Source organism: Diceros bicornis, chromosome 12 (genome assembly GCF_020826845.1).
Source record: "Diceros bicornis minor isolate mBicDic1 chromosome 12, mDicBic1.mat.cur, whole genome shotgun sequence".
NCBI lineage: Eukaryota > Metazoa > Chordata > Mammalia > Perissodactyla > Rhinocerotidae > Diceros > Diceros bicornis.
In genome coordinates this window covers 56,843,063-56,865,179 of record NC_080751.1, presented here as the reverse complement: position 1 = coordinate 56,865,179, position 22,117 = coordinate 56,843,063, and the positions used below count along the sequence as shown (strand labels likewise).

The 22,117-nt window shown below is 36.4% G+C and overlaps 1 protein-coding gene across 2 annotated transcripts in view; it reads right to left on the bottom strand.

The window, feature by feature from the left end:
- ASXL2 (ASXL transcriptional regulator 2) overlaps positions 1 to 22,117 on the bottom strand; it is a 150,403-nt gene that overhangs the window by 53,929 nt on the left and 74,357 nt on the right. For both annotated transcript variants that reach the window (XM_058551638.1, XM_058551637.1), the window contains 2 exons: positions 17,004 to 17,112; positions 13,278 to 13,428 (listed from right to left, as the gene is read on the bottom strand). In XM_058551638.1, coding sequence (XP_058407621.1) covers positions 13,278 to 13,428; positions 17,004 to 17,112 — 260 coding nt within the window. The remainder of the gene's footprint in view (positions 1 to 13,277; positions 13,429 to 17,003; positions 17,113 to 22,117) is intronic.

Sequence of the window (22,117 nt, the reverse complement as noted above, 5' to 3'; positions counted from 1 at the left end):
CCATACCTGATGAAGAGACTGAAGGGCCCACAACAACTACACGCAGCTGAGCATTACAACTAGCTGGACAGGGGGACAGCTCAGCCTCCTTGGGCACCTACGGAAAGAGCAACCCCACCACAACAGAAGGACACATGTAGTCCACACAAGGGTCACTCCTGGAACATTTGGAACTGGTGACGAGAGGGAAGCACAGTGCCGGACCTCATAAGGCATCACTTATATAAGGTCACCTGTCCAAGATCAGGAGATGTAGCTCACCTCCCTAATACTTAGACACAAGCACAAGGAAAGAGGCAAAATGAGGAGGCAAAAGAATTTGTTCCAAGTAAGGGAACAGGACAAAACCCCAGAAAAGGAATGAAATGAAACAGAAATGAGCAACCTACCTGACAGAGAGTTCAAACAAAGAGTGTTAAAGATACTCACTGATCTTGGGAGAAGAATGGATGAATTCAGTGAGAACATCAACAAAGAAACGGAAGATACAAAAAAGAACCAAATGGAAGATATAACAAAGAACCAATCAGAAATGAAGAATACAATACTGGAAATGAAAAATTCACTATGGGGACTAAAAAGCAGAGTAGAGGACACAGAAGAACGGATCAGTGAGCTGGATGAAAGACTGGAAGAAATCACCCAAGCTGAAAAGATAAAAGAAAAAAGAATTAAAAAGAGTGAGGACAGTTTAAGGGATCTCTGGGACAACATCAAGCACACTAACATCTGTGTCATAGGTGTCCCAGAAGGAGAAGAGCGAGACAAAGGGGCAGAGAATCTATTTCAAGAAATAATAGCTGAAAACTTCCCTAACCTAAGGAAGGAAACAGACATCCAGGTACAGGAAGCACAGAGAGCCCCAAACAAGATAAACCCAAAGAGGCCCACACCAAGACACATCATAATTAAAATGTCCAGAAGTAAGATAAAGAGAGAATCCTAAAAGCTGCAAGAGAAAGATGAGTTATATACAAAGGAAATCTTACAAGGCTATCAGCTGACTTCTCAGCAGAGACCTTACAGGCTAGAAGAGAGTGGCACGATATATTTAAAGTGCTAAAAGGAAAAAACCTACAGCCAAGAATACTGTAGCCAGCAAGGTTATCATTCATAATGGAAGGAGAGATAAAAAGTTTCTCAACCAAGCAAAAATTAAAGGAGTTTGTAACAAGAAACCAGTTCTACAAGAAATGCTAAAGTTTAGGACTTATCTAAGGGGGAAAGTGAAAGAGAAGACCAAAAATAGGAAAAATTATCTATTTCCATGATAAGAGGGTAACAGATACAAATGCACAAAAAAGAGGTTAGATATGATATCCAAAACATTTGAGGTGAGGAGTTAAAAGAGTAGAGCTTTACGATAGATGTCCAACTAAAGAAACTATCAACTTAATATAGATTGCTATATATGTAGGTTACTGTATATGAACCCCATGGTAATCACAAACTAGAAACCCATAATAAATACACAAAAACCTAAGAGAAAGGAACCCAAACATAATACTAAAGAAGGCCATCAAACCACAATGGAAGACAGCAAGTGAAGAAGAAAGGAACAGAGAAGAACTACTAAAACACTGAGGAAAATAAAGTTAAAAAATGGCAGTGAGTACATACTTATCAATAGTTACTTTAAATGTCAATGGACTAAAGGCTCCAATTAAAAGGCATGGGGTGGCTGAATGGATAAAAAAACAAGACCCATATACATGCTGCATATAAGAGACACACTTCAGACCTAAAGACACTCACAAATTGAAACTCAACTTCAATTTGTGAGAATCAATTTGTGAGAAGCGATGGAAAAAGATACTCCATGCAAATGGAAAGAAAAGAAAGCTGGGGTAGCAATACTCATATCAGAAAAAATAGACTTTAAGAAAAAAACTGTAAAAAGAGACAAAGAAAGGCATTACATAACAATCAAGGGAACAATCCAACAAGAGGATATGACACTTGTAAATATCTATGCACTCAATGCAGGAACACCTAAATATATAAAGGAATTATGAACAGAGATAAAAGGAGAAATAGACAGTAACACAATAATAGTAGGGGACTATAACACTCCACTTACACCAACGGATAGATCATCCAAGCAGAAGATCAATAAGGAAACACTGGCCTTAAATGACACACTAGAACAGATGGACCAAGTAGATATACACAGAACATTCCATCTAAAAACCAAAGAATACACGTTCTTTTCAAATGCACATGGAACATTCTCCAGGAATGATCACATATTAGGCCACAAAACAAGTCTCCATAAATTTAAGAAGACTGAAATAATACCAAGCATTTTTCTGACCACAACGGTATGAAACTAGAAATCAACTATAGGAAGAAAAACAGAAAAGCCACAAATATGTGGAGATTAAACAACATGCTACTGAACAATTGGGTCAACGAAGAAATCAAAGGAGAAATAAAAAAATACCTGGAGACAAATGAAAATGAAAATACAACATGCCAGAATTTATGGGATACAGCAAAAGTCGTTCTAAGAGGGAAGTTTATAGCAATGCAGGCCTATCTCAACAAACAAGAAAAATCTCAAACAATCTAACAGCACAGCTAAAGGAACTGGAAAAAGAAGAACAAACAAAGCCCAAAATCAGTAGAAGAAGGGAAATAATAAAAATCAGAGCAGAAATAAATGAAATAGAGACTAAAAAAAAATAGAAAACATTAATAAAACCAAGAGCTGGTTCTTTGAAAAGATTAACAAAATTGACAAACCTTTAGCTAGACTCACCAAGAAAAAAAGAGAGAAGGCTCAAATAAGTAAAATCAGAAATAAAAGATGAGAAATTACAACAGACACCTCAGAAATACAAAAGATTATAAGAGAATACTATGAAAAACTATATGCCAACAAACTGAATAATCTAGAAGAAATGGACAAATTCTTAGAATCATACAACCTTCTGAAACTGAATCAAGAAGAAATAGAGAATTTGAATAGACCAATCACCAGTAAGGAGATCAAAACAGTAATCAAAAACCTCCCCAAAAATAAAAAGTCCAGGACCAGACGGCTTCCCTGGTAAATTCTACCCAACATTCAAAGAAGACTTAATACCCAACCTTCTCAAACTCTTCCAAAAAACTGAAGAGGAGAGGAAGCTCCCTAACTCATTCTACAAAGCCAACATTACCCTGATACAAAAACCAGACAAGGACAACACAAAAAAAGAAAATTACAGGCCAATATCACTGATGAACATCGATGCAAAAATCCTCAACAAAATACTAGCAAATTGCATACAACAATACATTAAAAAGATTATATACCACTATCAGGTGGGATTTATTCCAGGGATGCAGGGATGGTTCAACGTCTGCAAATCAATGAACGTGATACATCACATTAATAAAATGAAGAATAAAAATCACATGATCATCTCAGATGCAGAGAAAGCATTTGACAAGATACAGCATCCATTTATGATAAAAACTCTGAATAAAATGGGTATAGAAGGAAAGTACCTCAACATATTAAAGGCCATATATGACAAACCCACAGCTAATATCATCCTCAATGGTGAAAAACTGAAGGCTATCCCTCTAAGAACAGGAATCAGACAAGGATGCCCACTCTCACCACTCCTATTTAACATCATATTGGAAGTCCTAGGCAGAGCAATCAGGCAAGAAAAAGAAATAAAAGGGATCCAAATTGGAAAGGAAGAAGTGAAACTGTCACTATTTGCAGACAACATGATCTTATATATAGAAAACCCTCAAGAATCCATAAAAAAACTTTTAGAATTAATAAACGAATATGGTAAAGTTGCAGGATACAAAATCAACATACAAAAATCAGTTGCATTTCTATACACTAACAACGAAGCAGCAGAAAGAGAAATTAAGAATACAATCCCATTTACAACTGCAACAAAAAGAATAAAATACCTAGGAATAAAATTAACCAAAGAGGTGAAAGATCTGTATACTGAAAACTATAAAACATTGCTGAAAGAAACTGAAGAAGACACAAAGAAATGGAAAGATATTCCGTGCTCTTGGATTGGAAGAATTAACATAGTTAAGGTGTCCATGCTTCCTAAAGCAATCTACAGATTCAATGCAATCCCTACCCAAGTTCCAACAACATTTTTCACAGAAATAGAACAAAGAATCCTAAAATTTATATAGAACAACAAAAGACCCGGAATAGCCAAAGGAATCCTGAGAAAAAAGAACAAAGCTGGAGGTATCACATTCCCTGATTTCAAAATATACTACAAGCTATAGTAACCAAAACAGCATGGTACTGGCACAAAAACAGACACACAGATCAATGGAACAGAATCGAGAGCCAGAAATAAACCCACACATCTATGGACAGCTAATTTTCGACAAAGGAGCCAAGAACATACAATGGAGAAAGGAAAGTCTCTTCAACAAATAGTGTTGGGAAAACTGGACAGCCACATGCATAAAAATGAAAGTAGACCATTATCTTACACCATACACAAAAATTAACTCAAAATGGATTAAAGACTTGAATGTAAGACCTGAAACCATGAAACTTCTAGAAGAAAACACAGGAAGTACGCTCTTCGACACTGGTGTCAGCAACATATTTTCAAGGACCATGTCGGACCAGGCAAGACAAATAATAGAAAAAATAAACAAATGGGACTACATCAAACTGAAAAGCTTCTGCACAGCAAAGGTAACCATCAACAAAATGAAAAGACAACCTAACAATTGAGAGAAGATATTTGCAAACCATATATCTGATAAGGGGTTAATCTCCAAAATATATAAAGAACTCAGACATCTCAACAACAAAAAAACTAACAACTCCATTAACAAATGGGCAAAAGACCTGAACAGACATTTCTCCAAAGAAAATAGATATACAGATGGCCAACAGGCACACGAAAAGATGTTCAACATCATTAACTATCAGGGAAATGCAAATCAAAACTACAATGATATATCACCTCTCGCCTGTCAGAATGGCTATAATTTACAAGACAGGAAACAACAAATGTTGGAGAGGATGTGGAAAGAAGGGAACTCTCATACACTGCTGGTGGGAGTGCAAACTGGTACAGCCAGTATGGAAAACAGTACGGAGACTCCTCAAAAAATTAAGGATAGAACTACCACACGATCCAGCTATTCCACTGCTGCGTATTTATCCGAAGAACATGAAAACACCAATGCGTAAAGATACACGCACCCCTGTGTTCACTGCAGTATTATTCACAATAGCCAAGAGTTGGAAGCAACCAAAGTGCCCATCAAGGGATGAATGGATGAAGAAGATGTGGTATATATACACAAGGACTACTACTCAGCCATAAGAAACAATGAAATTCAGCCATTTGTGACGACGTGGATGGACACTGTGGGTATCATGCTAAGCAAAATAAGTCAGAGGGAGAAGGTCAAATATCGTATGATCTCACTCATAAGTAGAAGATAAAAACAACAACAAACAAACACACAGAGACAGAGATTGGATTGGTGGTTACCAGAGGGCAGGAGGGGAGGGAGGAGGGTGAAAGGAATGATTAGGCATATGTGTGTGGTGATGAACTGTAATTAGTATTTGGGTGGTAAACATGATGTAATCAATGCAGAAATAGAAGTATAATGATGTATGCCAGAAATTTATACAATGTTACAAACCAATGTTACTGCAATAACAAGATAAATTAATTAAAAATTAAAAATAGGGGCCGACCCCATGGCTTGGTGGTTAAGTGCGCGTGCTCCGCTGCTGGTGGCCTGGGTTCGGATCCTGGGCACGCACCGAGGCACCGCTTCTCCGGCCATGCTGAGGCCGAGTCCCACATACAGCAACTGGAAGGATGTGCAGCTATGACATACAACTATCTACTGGAGCTTTGGGGGGAAAAAATAAAATAAATAAAATCTTTAAAAGAAAAATTAAAAATAAATAAATAAATAGCCATCCTAATGGGTGTGAAGAAAAATAAAATAAGAGTGAAAAAAATAAGCCACAGAGAGGGAGAGGTTATTTGCAAGATTCATATTCAACAAAGGAATACATGAAGAACTCCTATAAGTCACTAAGAAAAAGACAATCCATAGAAAAATGGCAAAGACTGGAAAAAGCACTGTATAAAAGATGACGCCCAAATGATTAATAATGAAAAAGAAGCCAATTCTGTTAGCCTTCATGAAAATACAACTTAAAACAACACACGGGATATTTTTACATACCAATCAAAGTCTAAAATTAAAAAGATTGACAATACCAAGAATTAGTGAGCATGTGAAATAGTTGAAACTCGCATGCATTGCTGGTAGGGGTATACACTGGTACAACCACTTTGGAAAATTGTTTGGCAGTATATACTATAGTTAATCCCACTCCAGAGAATACGCCCAACAGAAAAGAGTACAAAAAAACAGACAAAAGCACTCACAGAATTAATATAACAGGCAAAAATTAGAAAAAACCTTGCGTTCATCAATGGTAGAAACGGATAAATAAATTGAGGTGCGGGGGGATATTTATAAAATGGAATACTATACAGTTTTAAGAATCTGATGTATATACACAAGAACAGGGAGGAAATCTTACAAACATTATTTGACCAAAAAAAGAAAGAGGATGATTCATATAAATTTAAAAACTGTTTCTAGATGCTTTTCTGTTCCAGACAAGTCTTGTCTATACTATTAGAAATTACTAGAGTGGTTATTTTGGGGCAATGGGTATTAACAGAAAGGAGCATGGGGAGGGCTACTGGGGTGCTGACAATGTTTTGCTTCTTGATCTGAGTGCTGGTTCATGGTGCTGTCCCATTTGTGAAAATTCAACAAGCGGTATATTTATGATATGTGCACTTTCCTGAATATATAGTATAGTTTAATAAAAAAAAAGTTTTAAAATAGGCAAAACTAATCTATATGGACAGAAATAAGCACAGTGGTTACTTCTGAGGCAGGATGAACTGTGACTGGGAGCTGGCATAATGTCTCTGCAGTGCTGGTAAAGGATTATTATAGTTAATTATTACTCATGGAGACAGAGGTATTTTCTTCTCTCAATTCAAAAAAAAGGGACAAGATCATTTTATATTTTTCCTCCTTTAAAGGAGGAATGAAGGATTTTTCCTCCTTCCTTCTTTTTTAAAGAAAAACAGCATTCTCAATAGTTTATAAGGTTAAGAAATTATCTAAACCATTGCTATTCAAATGTGGTCCCTCTAAACCATTGCTATTCAAATACAGTCCAAAGACTGGTCTGCAACAAGTACAAAAGTGAGAGTAAGCATTTAGATACTTTCAGAGAAATTTGACACTGCAGGGCCATTTTATTGTATTTTATGTAACTATCAATCCATAATGTATTGGGGAGGCATGGGGGGATGGTCCTTTGTGATGAATAGTTTGAGAATAAACCAGCTAGCTGGGGCCAGTGGAGATGGGGGTAGGAGGTATGTGGGAAGGGCATGGGAATAGTACCACAGAGTTACAAAATAAAGAACCAAGATTTCCTTGGGGTACATCTTAAAAAGGATCAAGATATTAAAAATAAGACATTGTTTGAAAAATGAACATTAAGGCTGCATTTTAACCACATCAAGCCCCTGTTTATAATTCTTTCTTACAAAGTGGTACCTAGAGAAAAATAATCCTTTGTACTTCTGTATTATCAGTTTTACTTTTTACTTCAAATGAAACTAATTAATGTCACCAATTAATGTCATCCTGCACCAAGGAAATATACTACCAACAACAAATGATTTTCACCAGTAGAATGGAAATGAATTCTTTTAACCTATGTACCAGTGATTAGAAACAAATTGAACTAACGTAAACACTAGCAAGTAGAAAAACTTATCAAAGAAGCTAGTATATTAACTCAGATACTAAATGGACAAGAGGATGAAATTAACAGAAAAAGATCTATCAACAAAAACCTTGTTCCTCTTGGCATGTGGCTACGAAAATTTGGAAAAGTCTGCAGTGTTGCCATTCTCTGATCCATACTACATATCTTAACTTTCCTAAGAAATTACTTTATGCACACCAATAATCTATTAATGGAGACTAGTACTAGAAATTAACAGTCTGATCCCGCCTTCTTTTCCCTTCTTTCTTTCCATAAATCCCCTCTTCCAGCCAAACTTATCTTCCTATGACTTCCTGAAATCACTGTACACACACTTCCACCTTCTTGCCTTTATATATGTTTTCTTTCCATGACATATCCTGTCTTCCCTAGAGGTTATACTCTCAAGGGAAGGACAGTATATTAAAATTTTCTATAGCTCATACAATACTTACTAACCCAAGTAAAGTTAACTACTCCTTTCTCTAATGCTGCTATAATATGATAAATAAAAACACATGTTACTGGGCCGGCCCCGTGGCTTAGTGGTTAAGTGCGTGTGCTCCGCTGCTGGCGGCCCGAGTTCGGATCCCAGGCGCGCACCGATGCACCGCTTCTCCAGCCATGCTGAGGCCGAGTCCCACATACAGCAACTAGAAGGATGTGCAGCTATGACATACAACTATCTACTGGGGCTTTGGGGGAAATAAATAAATAAATAAACAGAAGTTGAAATATGGCGACCTACACCCTGAAATTTATTTAAAAAAAAACAAAAAAAAACACGTTACTTATTAACTCATTTGCTAATTATCTGCTTATTTTTCTATACCTCTAGATATGGGTGGAGGCCACACCCTATTCAGACTGGTTTCCCAAATACCTGGCCAATAGTACATACTGGAGAAAGAATGAGTGTAGCAAGTAGTTTCAACAGAGATGCTTCTTCGGTTTTACAAATAAACTAATGGCCTAAACAATAGTTCTCAAGATTATATCCTGATCTACTGTCCTCCAATATGGACTGCTCAACGGATTAAAAACACTCTTCCTTAAGAACCTACTTAGTATCTGATTAGAAACAAAAAAATGCCTGCTTTTATATAAGCACAGAGACATAATAAAAGATTAACAAATTCTGATCAAAAGATCAGCAGTTACTCGCTACTTGATTTAAAAAATCCAAAAATGTCACACAGAAAAACAATCAGCAACCTAGTAGAGAAATGATTTTTTAATCTTAAAATTAAGTGTTTTCAGAAAAATATTTAAAACAAATTCTAGAACTTGAGGCTCATTAAAGCTAGTTTTACATAGTTTACTGAAGTAGTAGTTCCAAGTTGGGACATTCACATACTACCCAATGAGTATACGTTCAGAAAGTACTACTTTTCAGATATTATAGCACTGAGAATTTTCCATTTAAATGGATGATTATTATATTGAACAAGGCCAAAAAGATATGGACTATTCATATTAGACGCATCTGAATTAAAACTAGTAAATAATTTCTGACTTAATATTTTATTTTCTCCTGAAGACATTCAATGGGCTCCTCTGAAGTATTAGAGACTATCAGAAATAACGGAGCAGTAATATCAAATTTGAAACTTAGCTTTATATAGCGGAAGGATTAATAGTTGAAAGACTGGTAACAGCTGAAGTTTCCAAAATTGCTTTAATCTTCAAAAACAATAATCCCTCCTTTAAGGGCGAGTTTTTATTTTCACAATAGTCTTTCTTTAGAGGAATTTCATTTCCAGAAGTAACAGACCATTCTCGTTCTAAGTCCCTTCTTCCCATATCAAGTGCAGTCTACTCCAAACTGGGCAGGCTATAGCTTCTGATTATATTCACACAGTCCCTTAACCAAAGATGGAGATGCCACACCTGAACACTTTCCCTTGCTTCTGGGTACCCTAACTATCCAAGTCCTAATAGTGTAGCCATCTTTAATACATGACAGAGCTAAAACCTCCAACTCAGCCACCAAATACCCCCAGATGAGAGGAGAACATCTCTCTCCACATAAGTTAACTTTGCCAAAAGGAGTTTTTCTACCCAATATACTTTTTAAAGGAGACATTTCTACACACAACCATCTCCATTCAATAACTTAACACATATATAAATGATGTTAGAGAGCAGGCAGGTCTATGATATTTTAAATAACTCCAAACACAATATGTATCAAATTCCTGATTCAGAGGAGATCCAAAAAAGCAGTAAAATTAACATTAGATCATGCTCCTGGAAAGAATTAGTAATTCCTTATACATGAAAAGGTATATTTCACATAATCAATTTTTTCCTTAAGACACTTCAAAAGTAGATCAAAATCTAACAAAACTTTATCAGAAGATAAAAATAATACTTCTACAGTTGCTTCATGCTGCAATATTTATATTTTATTTTGGAGTAAAGGCAGAGACTTCACTTAGCTATGATCCCAGAAAAAAAAGCAACAGAATGATTTTAATTACTTTTCTGGAGTTATTCCACCTTACCTTGGCTTAGAATTCCATAAAGGTCTTCTCTGAACATTGTTTCCTGTCTGAAAATCAGGAACCAAAACTACAAATTTCTAAGTTTTCCACTTTACATGGAAATCAATAAACTAGTTTTAATATTGGACTGAATTTCAAAGTTCTGTTCTCTGTTCCTACTTGGCTAAAAGGTATACCTATATCAAGAGAGTTTCTATCGATTTTCAACTAGAAGTATCAGTTTTGCTGTCAGAGCTCTTTATTTTTGTACATAAAAGGAAGTGGGTTTTGATACTATCTCAGTGTTCTTCCTGTCTTACAATGCATTTGAAATAAAGTGATGTCAGATTGAGAGGAAAAGCCCTAAACAAGAAAAAGGAATAGGCACAATTAGTTTGCTTTACCTTTATTAATAACTGCAACTTATTTAGAACTGCTTTGCTGCATGCTGCTACTATTACTGCCAACTACAAGTTTTCCACTTTAATTTGCACTGGACTACAAAATATTCATAAATATATAATATATACCTAAAAATTTACATATCTATACCATATGCCATATGTACGACCTATGAATGAAAGCAGCACATTCCATGAGAGACTAAATCATTATTCATTATTGGTAGCTCAGCATTTACCCATTTCTTAAGAATATCAGAGCTGCAAGAGTAAATGTGAATTCCACATGACATCATGTGCACCTCTCATCTCCACCTTCCAAATCCCACATATAGCCCATTCTAGTCTCAGTTTAAAAGACTACCTACAGAGCCGACCCCGTGGCTTAGCGGTTAAGTGCGCACGCTCCACTACTGGCGGCCCGGGTTCAGATCCCGGGCGTGCACCGAGGCACCGCTTCTCCGGCCATGCTGAGGCCGTGTCCCACATACAGCAACTAGAAGGATGTGCAACTATGACATACAACTATCTACTGGGGCTTGGGAGGGAGGGGAAGGGAAAGGAGGAGGATTGGCAATAGATGTTAGCTCAGAGCCGGTCTTCCTCAGTAAAAAGAGGAGGATTAGCACGGATGTTAGATCAGGGCTATCTTCCTCACAAAAAAAAAAAAAAAAAAAAAGACTACCTACAACCAGAAAAGATCTTTACAGAACTTCTCATCTCAATGTAAACTGAGGATAAATATTCAATACCGTGACAATTTCTAGAAGAGGAATGAATCAAAAGCAGTTCCAAAACAATTTATCCGGACCATATTTTTGAATTTGCTCTTACCTTGCTGTTAATATCTTCTATTACTATGCAGAGTGTAGGGCAAGGTTATGCTATTTCAATCTACCCATTAAGCTACTGACTTCTATCGTTATTTCTTAGATCTTCCAATCTCACAATACATTTACCTTAAATTCTTAGGGATAATCTTTAAAAACCATGTTAACAGCCACTACTCAAAACTGCTACTGCAGCATATGTGGCTATTAAAAAGTGAAGACCTCCAAGACCACAATTTTGTTCCCAGTTTACAAGTCTGGCCTCCTTTAATATTGACTTTCCTGTTTCCAGCCACATCTAGAAACTATGAATCTTGTTTCTCTTGCCTGATGACTTGGCTTGGTTCCTAATCTTAGATCAATAATTTCCAAACTAAAAAGGAAAGTTTAAACTGGGGAGAAGCAGAGGACAGACAGAGCCCTTAACACTTTTGGTTCCACCCTTCCAAAAAAGGTCCTTAGTGGACTCTGAGGAATGTAAGGCCCAGGACCACACCTCCTTTCACTACTGACAGGGATTACTTTAAAAATATATATCAAGAATATTGGTCAGAGATCTCAGCTTTGTCTTGCCTTTGTCTCTAACATTTGAGCTCTGGGTTGCTCTCCCAAGTGGTTGTGATCTTAAAGCTAAAATCTGGTTACAAAATTTGCCCAAATTTTGCACATGTAGTAGCTATACCAGAGAACACAGATGATGCCACCAATTATCTCAATTCTCTCCAGGAGTAACACACACATTAACATAGGTATAGTAATGAATCAGACTATTTTTCTGATATAGTTCTACATCAAGAGTTCTAAAAGCACTTAAAATTAATGAGTCAAGTATTCCAACAAACAGAACTCTAACTTCTAAATCCAAAGATGGCTCACCTATAACTCAAACCTAAGAGGACAGCGAAGTTAGGCAAACTCTTGCATGTCTATTTTGCTCTAGAATATCACTATATCAGTCCTTACAAAGGAACCATCATGACTTGGCTTAAAATTGTCCTTGCCTTGTATGGCTCAATTTATAAATATTGGGATAAAAACGATTTGCCCTCTTCAAGAAGACTCTGACAAGAAGCTACAGATAATTAGCAAGAATAGGTAATAAAAAGTATCCTTAAGTGGAAAATCCAACTCAGGGAAGCTGCAGCAACAAAGACATTATTCCCTAAAGGAAGTTTTTTGGGTAAGCTATGAAGCAGACACCAAGCAGGGGATGAGAGCAAAGACCAGCAGACTAAATTTAGTCTTTGCTAGTAGAAATGAAAAGCATTCTTTTCCTAGTAAGGAGAGAGCTGTTAGAGCAGTAAGTGCTCAAATTTTTAGAAGAGAGGATTAAAGAGGAAAATAAAATACGAGCATCCTAAAAAAGGCTATGGATGGTCAAGAGTTGAAAAGAAACCCAGGTAAAACCTAGAGCTGGGTTGTCCAGTGTGGTAGCCACTAACCAAACGTAACTATTTATTTTAAAATAAAATTAAAAATTCAGTTCCTTAGTTACACTAGCCATATTTCAAGTGCTCAATAGACACATGTAGCTAGTGGCTACTGTGTTGGGTTGGACAGCATAGATACAGAACATTTCCATCACTGCAGGAAATTCTACCAGACAGCACTGATTTAAATGGTAAGGGAAAGAGACTGACCCTGGGGTCTGGAAAAAGAGGAACTACTAACAAGGGCATTTGTCCTACAGCATTCAGTACTTTGTTGAGGGATCAGGTGGAGTTACCTTTCCTCTTCCACCTGCTCTTTTTTCCCTCCTTGTTGCTGCCACCATCACTGCTGCTGCTGCTGTTCTCAGAACTCTGGGAATCTGACTGACCATCACTGCTTTCTTCTGAACCTTCTGATAGCTCTTTCACCCCATCCGGCACATCTTTCTGAAAATGTAGGCATCCAATTAGGATTAATTATTACCATTTCAGCAAATAGAAATTAAATTTCTGATATGCATTGTTGCAACTTAATTGTGTTGATTAATTTTTAGTACTATAGGATTCAGTAACAGAACCAGCAATGTCATCTCTCTTCTTTGGCTCAAATTAGCTAATGTTTCCATCTATATCCAAAGGTAAAAATTATACATGACAATCATGGCACAACACAGAGGCTTAAATTAGACAAAAACTGGGTATACGTAAGTCCAAGTAAAGGATGAAATGTTCAGGATAAAAAACTACATAATAACTATTTTGTAAAATGTATGTACATCCATCATCCATGTAATATATATATATGTATTTGTGTGTACATAAGTACCACTATGTATTGTGAATTCAGTTAAGAGTCTCAGTAGTAGGAGATAGTGCATTATTTGAACCTAGTGGGTTCCTGAATATTGGTTAGTAAGTAGCAAGAGTCAAATACAAAAGGAATCATTTTTTTAAAAAATCATGTGAATCTTTGATTTCTGCATTCAGTAGTAAGAATGCTAATCAGAAAGGATACTTGTGTCTTGAAAGTATGTGAGAGACATAATAAGGTAGTTGCAAGATCAAGAATTAGGAAATTAAGACTTTCTGGGTTTGAATTCTAGCCTTATCTTTAATTGTGCAGCCTTGGTCAAAGTTGAACCTCTTATGCCTCAGTTTCTCTGTCTATAACATGGGGATAATAGTACCTAACTTAAAAGACTATTTGGAAATTAAATTAGAGTTAATAAATGTAAAATGCTTAGTGCCTGGCATATGATAAGAGCTCAATAAATATTAGCTACTATCTATTTATGTAGTATACAAAAATATACACACATAAATAAACACATTAGTGAATGTTATTTCTAAGTTATAAAACTATGGATGGTTCTTTATTCCTCTCAATATATTTATTTTCCCACATAATTTATTTTTATAATCAGATAAAAAATAATTCTGACAAGTTAGCCTCCCACCTAAAACTGGCACTCACAACATTATAGCCAAGATAGTAACCTCTGATCTAGTAAGGAACTGTTATTTTCTACTTAGTGACATTTCTCTCTGAGCCATTTCTCATGTTATATACTTCTTAAAATACATACTCCATATTTTTCTATTCTTTCCTTCAAAATGCAGAACAACTTTGACAGAGTTAGTTGCCAGCCAGACCTCTTGACGTGCAGGTTCAACAAGTATTTTAAATTCAAATATAACGGGCCGGCCCCGTGGCTTAGGGGTTGAGTGCGTGCGCTCTGATGCAGGCGGCCCGGGTTCGGATCCCAGGCGCGCACAGACGCACTGCTTCTCCGGCCATGCTGAGGCCGCGTCCCGCATACAGCAACTAGAAGAATGTGCAGCTATGACATACAACTATCTACTGGGGCTTTGGGGGAAAAATAAATAAATAAAAATTAAAAAAAAAAATTAAAAAAAAAATATATAACTATCTTATTTTCTTACACTTGTGATCCCTGCAGGATCAAATGCAAATCTTAGAATCATTTCACCTTGTCTTCTACCCACTCCAAATAGTACATATTTTATTTCTCTAACATCCCTCGCCTCCAACTCTTTTACCAGTCTCGTAGTTCGGGCCAATTATCTCTTCCAAACAATCACAACCATCTTGTTGACAAGTTTTCCTGCTTTACCCTTAAATCTATCCTACTTGAATTATCTTCCTAAACACAAAGTTGATCATGCTATTCTCCTGAAAAACCTCTGCCATCTCCTCAACACACTGACTCAATCTCTCTCTCTCTAAAACTGCTCAGTCCGGTTTTCAAAAGCCTCCAATGTTTGATCTTTACCTAACGTTTACCCTGCCCCTGACTTCTTACACAATAGCCCACACACAGATTATGGTCTAACCACTCCAATTTACTCTACTTTCAAATTCATTCTGAATCCTTCTATCTGTGCCTTTATGTCAGCTATTTCCTGGTCCTGAAGGACATTCCTCCATTACTTATCTGCCAAAGTTCAACTCAAATCTTACACGTTTAAGATAAACAAAAACAAACAAAAACTTTCTAGATCCCTTTATTCAAAATTAATCTTTATTTCTCTAGGCTATCACAGTACTTTATAGTAGAGTACTTTATATCACAGTATATTTTGTCAGTATGCAATTATTCCAATAATTGCATGAGCTTCAAGAGATCACGGCCCACAGTTTATCCTTCTTTATAGCCTCTACAGCGTCCAGCATAGAGTAGGCATTTAATAAATGTTATTAACAATATGGAAAGTCTAGAACAGCTAAAACCTAAAAGAAATGCAGCAAGCTCCATGTAGGACTAGAGCCCCGGGATCCCAGGAAATTCAACAAGGGGGTATTATAGATAAGTTACATCTTTTTAATGTTAGTGGGCTACACACAACCACTCAGCATAGTGATGACTATAGCTCAAAGCTAAAAAGGTAAGAGGGGACAGAGTCCCACATACACATGGACATAGTCATTGCATGAGAAGCATTAATTCTCCTTCTGCTGATAAATTTCCTTTGGAAAACAACCCCTCTCCCTCAGTTCATCTGCCTTGGGAGGGCTTAACTCAACCTCACATCAAGGGTGATCATGAACCTAAAAGTGTCTAATCAGAAGACTCAATACATTTGGCAACAGCAATCATTCAGGTATAGGCACACGGGCCAAGCCAAACCAATTAAGCCAAATCAGAACTAACTAAAGGGCTCCTGCTTTAGTTCCCGAGACTCTTCTCTCCAGACTTACTGGAGACTTCTTCTGTCCAGACTTACAGCTTGCAGGGGTGGGGGCTGGGAGTGATCATGTACAATGAGGACAGACTGCCTGAGAATGAAGCCAAAAGAAAGCAGAGAGACCAATCCCTGATGACATCATTTAAGCTCCTGGATCCAGGCTGAGTTTCCCTAAAATTTTCAGTTATATGAACTAATAAATTCTCTGTTTTATTCAAGCTTATTTGAGTTGGTGTTCTTGTCTGTAACTGAAAGGACACTGATAAGTCAAGATCCCTTCTCAGTGCAAGAATTAGAAATTAGCAAACCTGTTATGGTAAAAAGAACACGGACTCGGGTATTCAGTCAGATCTGGGTTCACATTCTGGTTCTGATACTATGTGGCCAACCCTGGGCAAAAAAAATCCAATCTTCTAAACCTCGGTATTCTCCATTATAAAAAAGGAATAATAACCACAACTGTGAGTTGTAACTGAGAATTAAATGAGGAAGTAATATAAAGCATCAAGGCTGTATGCTCCACAGAAACACTCATTATTATTCAAATGTTAAAAAGTCACTGGAAGTCATTTTCATTTCATCCTTTCAAGAAAATATTATCATAAAGAATAAAAAATAAAGTTACTTCTCTGATCTACCTACAGATGGTTACAGATTAGTAAAAAAATGTATTAGATACAGGGTCGAAGAGGTAATCTTCTTCCTGAAAATAAGTTCTTCAAGAACAGAATTCTGTCTCTAAAATGTAAATATTATTTATATGTAGTCACTCCCTGTTTTTACTTTTTAAATGACTCCCTAACAAAAATATTTACCTTCAAAGTGTATACTCCCATTCTACCTGGAACCTTATAGAAGATGCCCTCTTCACCTCGGGAATTCGTGTGCAGCATTGCATTCAGGCATGCAAGAGGGGAAGTCCCACTGCAAAAAAAAAATGAAGAAGAGTAAAATGATTACTTTCTGTCTGAATATCCTTGTAACATTGACTTGAAGTAAAATTAACTGGTCAACACTCATTTGACATAAACACACTTTATAAACTATAAAATGTCTATCAATCTACAGAGAGGCTGCCATTGAGAAAATGGATATAAAATTCATTCCCATATATCTAAACAAAAAATAATTCTTTAATTTTCTTAATCCTGTATCGAACATTTAAGGCAAGAAAAATTTATCTCACAGAAGTATCACAAATATATTTTGTAAAAATTCTATTTCATTTATAATTTTATTTGTCAATTATACCTCAATAAAGCTGAAATTAAAAAAAAATAGACTATTTCATTTAGTACAAGCTTTAAATGTCCAGAAATAAAATGGGGGGGAGGGGAGGACACACAGAGATTCGAATAAACAATATTAATCTCCTTGCATACTGCTGCACCAGACTGAATGTGAGCTGTGAAACGAACACATTTCCACGGTCTCTTGTACTTATTTTGTTATTTTTTTATTGAGATATAATTGACATATAACATTATATTAGTTTCAGGTGTACAACATGATTCCATACTTGTATATATTGCGATAGTCTCTTCTATTTGGACCTATCATGAGATCACTTAAAAGAGTATAAAGTGGGCTTTGGAATATTTATCTTCTACGTGGCAACTTGACTAAATGTTTACTAATTCTAATATACACTTAACATATAAATGGAGATGCATGGCATTCTTAAATTAAAAAAAAAAATTCTCACAATATATGAGGGATAAGGCAGCTTATTTGCACATTTCTAGTTCTTCTCCCTCTCAGTTCTCTGCTGGTACTACTCAATAACCCAAATAAGCCTACTAGAAGAGGCTGCTAGATATCTTGGGTATACCTAAAAATAGAGTTCTCTGTGGAGGAGAGCAGGACCATGGGTCCCGTCTTTCAGTACTGTGCAAGTTATCAAGGGAGTCAAAAACTGGAAAAAGGATGAAGGACAACAAAGAAAATAAAGAAAAATCTTTTCCTGAAGAAAGTATTGAGTGTTTCCAGGTTGATTTTTCATAGTTATGTTTATCTAATTCGGCTATTTCTGTGTTAAAAATACACACAATGCAATTCTAGCCAGAATCCCAAAGTTTATATCAAATAAATACATAAAAATTGCCAAGAAATTTCTGGGAAAAAAATGATGAGAGACTTGCTTAACAAGATATTAAAATGTATTCTAAGCCACTATTATTGAAGCAATGTTTCTGGGACAGGATAAACAGGCAAATGAGCACTCTTCTAGATTACTGGTGAAATAAAACAGAAAATACAGAACAGATTATAATAAATGTAAAAGGTAATATTTCTGTGTAGTAGGAAGAAGATGGGGTCATGACATGGTCACCTGGGGTTTGAATACCTGGTATCTGTTCCCTCTTCTTCTAAAGACAGTACCTGAAATTTCCTGTGGAACATTATCCCTCTCCCACTCTCACTCATGTGGTTGAGACAGACTTAATCCCATGCTTATCACAGATGTCAATCCAAACTGTTAAACCAGCATTTCCTGGTTGGAAAAGCCAATCACCATTTCTGTGTGCACCCCATCTCCCACCCCTCAAGTGACAGATTCAGTAACAGACACATGACTTAATCACAGCCAACAATCTAAGGAGCTATTTACTTGGGCATTTGCAAAACGAAACTCCCTCTCCAGGGAAGCTTCAGAAAGAGACCCTTTCTCTTCCCCTGAGTAGTATGAGGCAGTAATGCCTAAAACTTTCAGTCATCACGTGACGATGCAAGAAGTATCTGGAATTGGGATGGAATAACACACAGGACTGAGAAAGAGCTAGGTAAGGATTATAGGAAAAAAATCAACACCCAAAGAGGCAGAACTGAGAAAAGAGAAAAATGGCAATATTTCTTTCAGCAATATTACCTTTGCCACTGTATCAAGCCTTGCCTTAAGTCAGTCCTACCTTTGGAATTTTGTTGAGGTTTTGAGTCATGAGCAACTGAAAGAGTCCTAAATAAATAGTTTATTTAATAAGTAGTGCTGGCATATCATGTTGAACATCTGGGGAAAATAATTCTCACAGTATATACAAAAACATATTCCAAATGGATTAAAGGCCAAAATGTAAAAAGTAAAAGGTATTAAAGGAAAACAGTATAACCTACAGGATAGAGAAAACTTTTTACATAAGAGCGAAAACCTAAAAACCACAAAAGAGAAACATATTGACTAAATAAAAATAAAAAGTTCTGTACAGGAAAAAAATATGATCAACAAAACTATAGAAAATGTATGAAGCTGGAATAAGTTATAAGTTACCATTGGAGGCAGCTGTGTTAGGTATAATGGGACTATTTTTACAACTCTCTCTGAGTCCACAATTACTTTAAAATTAAAAAAAAAAAAAGCATTGATAAATCCATTGCTTGTGGGCAAATGAACACTCTTATGGACCGTTGGTGGAACTGAAAACTGCTACCTTCTCCCTCATTTCTCAATTCTTCCTTAGGAAAGTAACATGGAAGCACCCATTACAATGAAAAATATTAGTTGCCACTGATCCAACAATCCCACTTCAATCTATCTGACAAAAATAAGGCCACAAGGACTTAGGGACACATATGATTAATTTAGGATTAACTCCAGCATTGTTAAAAGTGTCAAAGCACTGAAAATTACCTCAGAGTTCATTAATAAGGGAATGGTTGACCATCTGTTAGTAAAGTAACCAGTAGGATATGAATCAATAACAGCTACATTAGCAGCAAAAGGAGTGCTATCCAGGAAGCATTCTGTTTAGCCCTCACAACAATGCTTTGAGGCAGGCAAAATTACTACACCATTTTTACAATGAACGAACTAACACACAGAGGTGTTAAGTAAGCTGTTCAAGATCACATAATTAGTAAATGGTGAGGCCAAGATTCCAGTAGGAAGAAAGAAAACAACATATAAGTAAGCGAAAAAAACATGTTATAATCTGTAGTTCAACAACCTACCTGGTAAAAGTTTGCCCCAACTAATGGTATTCAATTTCACTATGTACCCACTTTGTTTAGGCCAGTAAACTAGGGTCTGTGGAACCCAAACAGAAACCTTTCTTAGCTCAGAATCTAATAAGGAAGGCAGACAAGGGAACAAATAGCACAGCACACTGTAATCAGTGCCATTAATATAGACATAGGGCCACAATCCCTGACCCAAAATACTTAGGGCAAATGTTTCAGACATAAAAATCTTCTGGATTTTAGAAAGGTAACACAATATGCCATATGTTATGCAACACCACCAGGGAGATTAGAGGCAGCATCCCATAACCAAACAGTGAAACATATGAATATTCACATTATAAGTGGGATAAACAAAAATTACATATAGCTTCATGTCAGTTCAAGAGAAGTGTTGTTGTCAAATGAGTTTTGGTACAGAAGCTATTAAAAAATTTTCAAGCATTTTGGAGTTTGGAATTATCAAATAGAGACTGCAGACCTGTATATACAAAGCGCTTTAAGTCAGAGAGAAAGAAACAAATAATCTGGTCTAGGGTTTAGTACCTAGAAGAAAAAAAACAAAAACAAAAACAAATCTAACCCAAACCCAAACCCAAACCCAACAAAAAAAGCTCCTTGAAGTGAAACTCATAAAATGAAAGTACATTTGGTAAAAAGTACATCTGGTAAAAAGATGTGGTAAAAGAGATACAGACATCATCATCATATTTTCCTAGCAAATCTGGATATAATTTTCCTTTGAAGGAAATAAGGTTTTGAAAAACCCACAAGATATACAGAACACTGTGCTGTTTAAAACAAAAATTGAGATGTGATTTCAGGAAAATACAAAAAGTCAGAGAAATCCTGGCAGAGTTTATTTTTATGAATAATGAAGCAATGGCAGAGAAGTAAAATAGGCTACACTGCCCACGATGGCAGGAATACATCTTCAAGGGAACTCCCGATTTATAAAATTAAATAAAAATAACTGAATAAGGGCCGGCCCCGTGGCTTAGCGGTTAAGTGCGAGCGCTCCGCTACTGGTGGCCCGGGTTCGTATCCCGGGCGTGCACCGAGGCACCGCTTCTCCAGCCATGCTGAGGCCGCGTCCCACATACAGCAACTAGAAGGATATGCAACTATGACATACAACTATCTACTGGGGCTTTCGGGGGGAAAAAAAGAAAAAGGAGGAGGATTGGCAATAGATGTTAGCTCAGAGCCGGTCTTCCTCAGCAAAAAGAGGAGGAGTAGCATGGATGTTAGCTCAGGGCTGATCTTCCTCACAAAAATAAAAAAATAAAATAAAAAATAACTGAATAACTTGAAGGAATAGGCACCATCTGCATGGGTGATAAAACCCCAGTAACTGAGGAGATCAATATCAATGTAAAGTCAGGTAAATATAACACAGGGTAAGTCCTCACAACTGAAGCCAGAACACCTCAAAAGATTACATAACTATCATGAGACAACACAGCTTCTAATTCTTCTTGTCCATGCTCAAGAGATTGGAGTTGAAGAGACGGAAGGTGTTCTTTTAAGGAAAGGAACAAATGCAGCACTATAATTTTAAGCTGCATCTACCTCATGTAAAGAAATATAGTAAGATGTTTCGTATACAAGGGCCAAGAACAGAAGTAACTTCAGTCAGATTGCCAATGGCCTTATTTAGTTAACTCTCTTTTCAGTAAAAGTGGTTCCTTAGCAGTAGCTAGCAGGGCTGAAAGATCTGAGGTCTATAATTACACTGTTCAGATGAAACAAATATAGTAACTCATGAAAGCAGACATCAAAGTGTGGCAAAAAGAACCAGATTTATGTATTCATACCAATCTGAATTCAGACCTGAGTGTCGCCATGCGCAAGTCACTTTAAACACCCTTAATCTTAATTTTCTTTTTTTTTTTTTTTAAAGATTTTATTTTATTCATTTTTTCCCCCCAAAGCTACCCCAGTAGATAGTTGTATGTCATAGGTTCACATCCTT